At 49.0% G+C, this 3,549-nt stretch overlaps 1 protein-coding gene across 1 annotated transcript; it reads left to right on the top strand.

Moving 5' to 3' along the window:
* Positions 1-534: 534 nt before the first annotated feature.
* TOMM5 (translocase of outer mitochondrial membrane 5) lies at positions 535-1,504 on the top strand. Its single transcript, XM_032962800.2, has 2 exons — positions 535-808; positions 1,358-1,504. Exons 1-2 carry the CDS (start codon positions 688-690, stop codon positions 1,390-1,392), a joined length of 156 nt encoding a protein of 51 aa, XP_032818691.1. The 5' UTR covers positions 535-687; the 3' UTR covers positions 1,393-1,504.
* The last annotated feature ends 2,045 nt before the right edge of the window (positions 1,505-3,549 follow it).

Consider the following 3,549-nt stretch of genomic DNA (forward strand, 5'->3'; position numbering starts at 1 on the left):
CCAATGGTACCGTTCTCGTGGAGCTTTCTGTGTTTGAGTAGTTCCATGGTGATTTTTCGTGACCACGGGTTGCTGTATGAATGTTGAAGCATTTGAAATTGTATTTGCTACAAAATGAGCGTTTAAAGGTAAAAGGCAATGAAACAGCGCCGCTAGTGGTAGAACAGCGCCTCCTAGTGGTAGAACAGCGCCTCAATACAGGCAAAGATTTTAATTTGTCTACTTGTTTCTTCCCTTGTGATGCGACTTGGTAGGATGAACGTTAATATGTATAAGGGGCACGGAGTGACCAATAAAGGTCTGAATTGGTCTAATAAGGTTGGGCACTGACAAGGGGTTTGACAGCCATGGATTCTGAACCGCAGCGACCAACAACACAGCGACGGGTAACGTGAGCACGTGGCCCACCGTCGCCACGTGCTCCACTGCGAGTCGTATTCACGTTTCCGCGCACGCCGTCACACGTGACTTCTTATGCGACTATGCGCGGTCCGGGGCCGCCGGGCCGCTCGTTACGTCACTTCCAGGTCACCCCCCCCCACCCACCCTCGCTCGCGTGGCCCTCACTTCCTGCGCGTGCCGCACGTGGCTGACTTACAGCCGGCGCGCGGCTCCTGCGCGGGACACGTGGCTGACGACCTCTTGACCCTTTGACCGTGACCTCGGTACCCCACCACCCGAGTTGCGATGTTCCGCCTGGAGGGGCTAGGCCCGAAGCCGGACCCCGAGGAGATCAGGAGGAAGATGCGTGCCGACGTGTGGAGCACCGCACGAAATTTCCTCATTTACGTGGTCGTGCTGCGAGCAGGTGAGGGAGTGGGGGAACTGCCCGCCCACAGCATCATCATCATCGTCGTCATTAACATCATCAGCCGTTCACATGCCACTGTTTGTGTCAACTCCTTCAGCCCCATCTCTCACGCTTCGCATCTTCAGTTAACGGTACAATCAACATCACGTCAGCGCCTATATCAACAACGTCATTTCATCACCATCAATATTTTAATCGTCATCAAATAACGTCATCGGCGTCATCGATACCATCTTCAAGGTCAGCATCAGGACATCAACACCGTTAACTCGGCATGTTGAACCTCTTTCGCACCGTACGTAGCCCAACCGTGCGAATTGGAGGTGCGGGGAAGGTCGGTGTCGTGAACATCATCGTCAGTCCTCTGGGGTGGGGGGAAGGGTTATGAGGCCATAGTGTGAATTCCTCAACTCCACGTGCCGTCATCTGCAATATGAAATACGTGCAAACTCGTGTGTTCAAATATTCGCTTGTCCACGCATGGACCGCCAGCCCCATCGCACACGTTGAGCGGAGACCGCGCGCGTTGCTCCTTCTGTTCCGCAGCGCCGTTCGTTCTTCAGCAACTGGACAAGATCTGAGTGTTGGAGGTCTCGTCCACCATGAGAAGACGGACCAAGACGCGCCGCCCTTACGCCCTCGCCCAGCCCAGTATAAATCCTGTTCCTCAATAAACCCACCGGCTACCATCAACCCCGTGTGTGTGTGTGCGCCAGTTATTTGTTATTGCGAGTGCTGTGTTCATCAATCAAGTGAATATTCACCCCCACTGTCTTTTACGTGTGATTGGCATGCCTCCCCTACTAGGCCTCGGCAAGGTAAGGTAATTTACCCTTTTTAAGGTAGCTCGTTAGAATTACCCGGTAGGGTAAAGGTAGCGCGAAGTATTAACCCGGTAAATACGGTGCCTTGTTTACTGCTAAAAGCTCCTTGGCGCAGTCCGTGGCATCCATTTAATAAGTAATATTTTTTAAAACTTTTTTAAAAACACGCTGTTATGAAATGTGCTCGTAATGTAAGAACTCCACGACTCCAGGAAGTGGCCCCGAAGCTTGCCACAACGTAAGGGGCCGTGGGCAATTACAGCCAACGTCAGTTGACAGTGGACAATTAGACCCAAGCCAAAACATAACATAAAAGGTTAAAATTAATTTTATTTTTAATGATAGAATATAGTATTGTCATCAGTATGACATAAGTATACCAAGTTTGCAGTCGAATCCACATTGGAAAGTGGGTTAAAATTGAGTTACAAGATTTGAGGATACAACAGTGAGTTAAAAGAAAGCGTGTAAAATTGGAATAATCGAGAGTATTCTATATGAATGAAGCGCTCTACCTAGCATTTACCTGTTATAAACCTTGTTCATGTGTAGTACCCCAGTAATTACCCTGTAATCGGGTAATTTGTATGGGGTAAGGGTAAAAGGTAGGGTAAAGGTAGGCTCGTTGCTTTTTACCTTACCTGCTGAAGGGTAAAAGGTAGGGTAGAGTGATTGTATTGGAAGGTAAAAGGTAGGGTAAAGGTAGGCTCGTTTTTACCTTACCGAGGCCTACTCCCCCACCTCGCCGGTGCAAGTGATGATAGTGGGCCTCCAGTACCATCCCGCCTCATTCCCCCGCTTCATATCCCAGAACCTGTGAAGTTGCACCTCCTGCGTAACTCAATCGGCTAAGCCCAGTGTCCTTCGCTCATTTTCAGAGGGGGGGCACTTTCGCCGATAATACTTCGGTGTAAGGTTCGTCACATTTGAAACCATTGGGGTTTGACAGTACGATGGTGATGCATACTTGCCAACATCTTATCAGTGCCCTACCTTATTACAGACCAATTTCGGACCTTATTGGTCACGCCGTGCCCTTCTAAGTCACAACGTTCGTCCTACAATGTCCCATCACAAGAAACACAAAAAACATAAAAATTGTGTTGCCCGTCGTATGGACCTGAAAACTCAATTTCCCTGTACAAGAATACGGAACAAACCGTATGGGTTGACAGCTATAATGACTGGGGGGGGGGGGTAGTGTTTTAACTTGAGTCTTGTCGAGGGCCGCACGAAACGCCACCAGGAGCCGCCAATGCCCCGCGTGCCTTGCAATGTAGAACACCGGTCCCCAATCCTTTTTGGCACCAGGGACCGGTATCGTGGAAGACATTTTTTTCACGGACGGGGAGGGGGGGGTCATCATTGGGTCTTTCTCCCTTTTCAAAGAAGCTCTCCAGCGACGTTTGTTTTTTACTCATTTTGACTAGGGGTCAGCTTGCGAGAAAGAGGCGCGGACGGAAGTGGTAAATAAAACAATGAGGGTGGCCCACGCGCGGACTCACCGCTCTCACCTCCTGCTGCTTTGCGGCCCGGTTCCTAACAGGCCACGGACCGCTAGCACCGGGCTAAGAGGCGTAGATTCGCACCCACTGTGGATTCGATCTTCACGATGCGCGGTCACGATTCTGTTCAAGAACAAATGTTTTTGTTTTCTCTCTCTCGTACTGAAATAAAATGACGTGGGCAAAGTTTGCCAAAAAATAACACTGAAATATAGCAACATTCATGATGAAAACTAAAAGGAATATACGTGAACAGGCCAAAATAGACAAACTAGACATATAGGGGAAGAGTATTTTAACAAAAGTGCTGTGTAAAACGTAAAACTTGGGTAAACATTTTGCAACTTTTAAGACTGCATAAACACGCAAAAACTACAAACGGTACAGTAATCAAAGTGTGAACACAAAC

This window comes from Petromyzon marinus, chromosome 29 (assembly GCF_048934315.1).
Source record: "Petromyzon marinus isolate PM22_M1 ecotype Great Lakes invasive population chromosome 29, UKy_Petmar_22M1.pri1.0, whole genome shotgun sequence".
Lineage (NCBI taxonomy): Eukaryota > Metazoa > Chordata > Hyperoartia > Petromyzontiformes > Petromyzontidae > Petromyzon > Petromyzon marinus.

Excerpts from the sequence above, each read along its gene's own strand:
- TOMM5 (XM_032962800.2), top strand. The coding sequence starts at position 688 with ATGTTCCGCCTGGAGGGGCTAGGCCCGAAGCCGGACCCCGAGGAGATC. Across the intron at positions 809-1,357 it reads CGTGGTCGTGCTGCGAGCAG|CGCCGTTCGTTCTTCAGCAA; the intron begins GTGAGGGAGTGG and ends TCTGTTCCGCAG.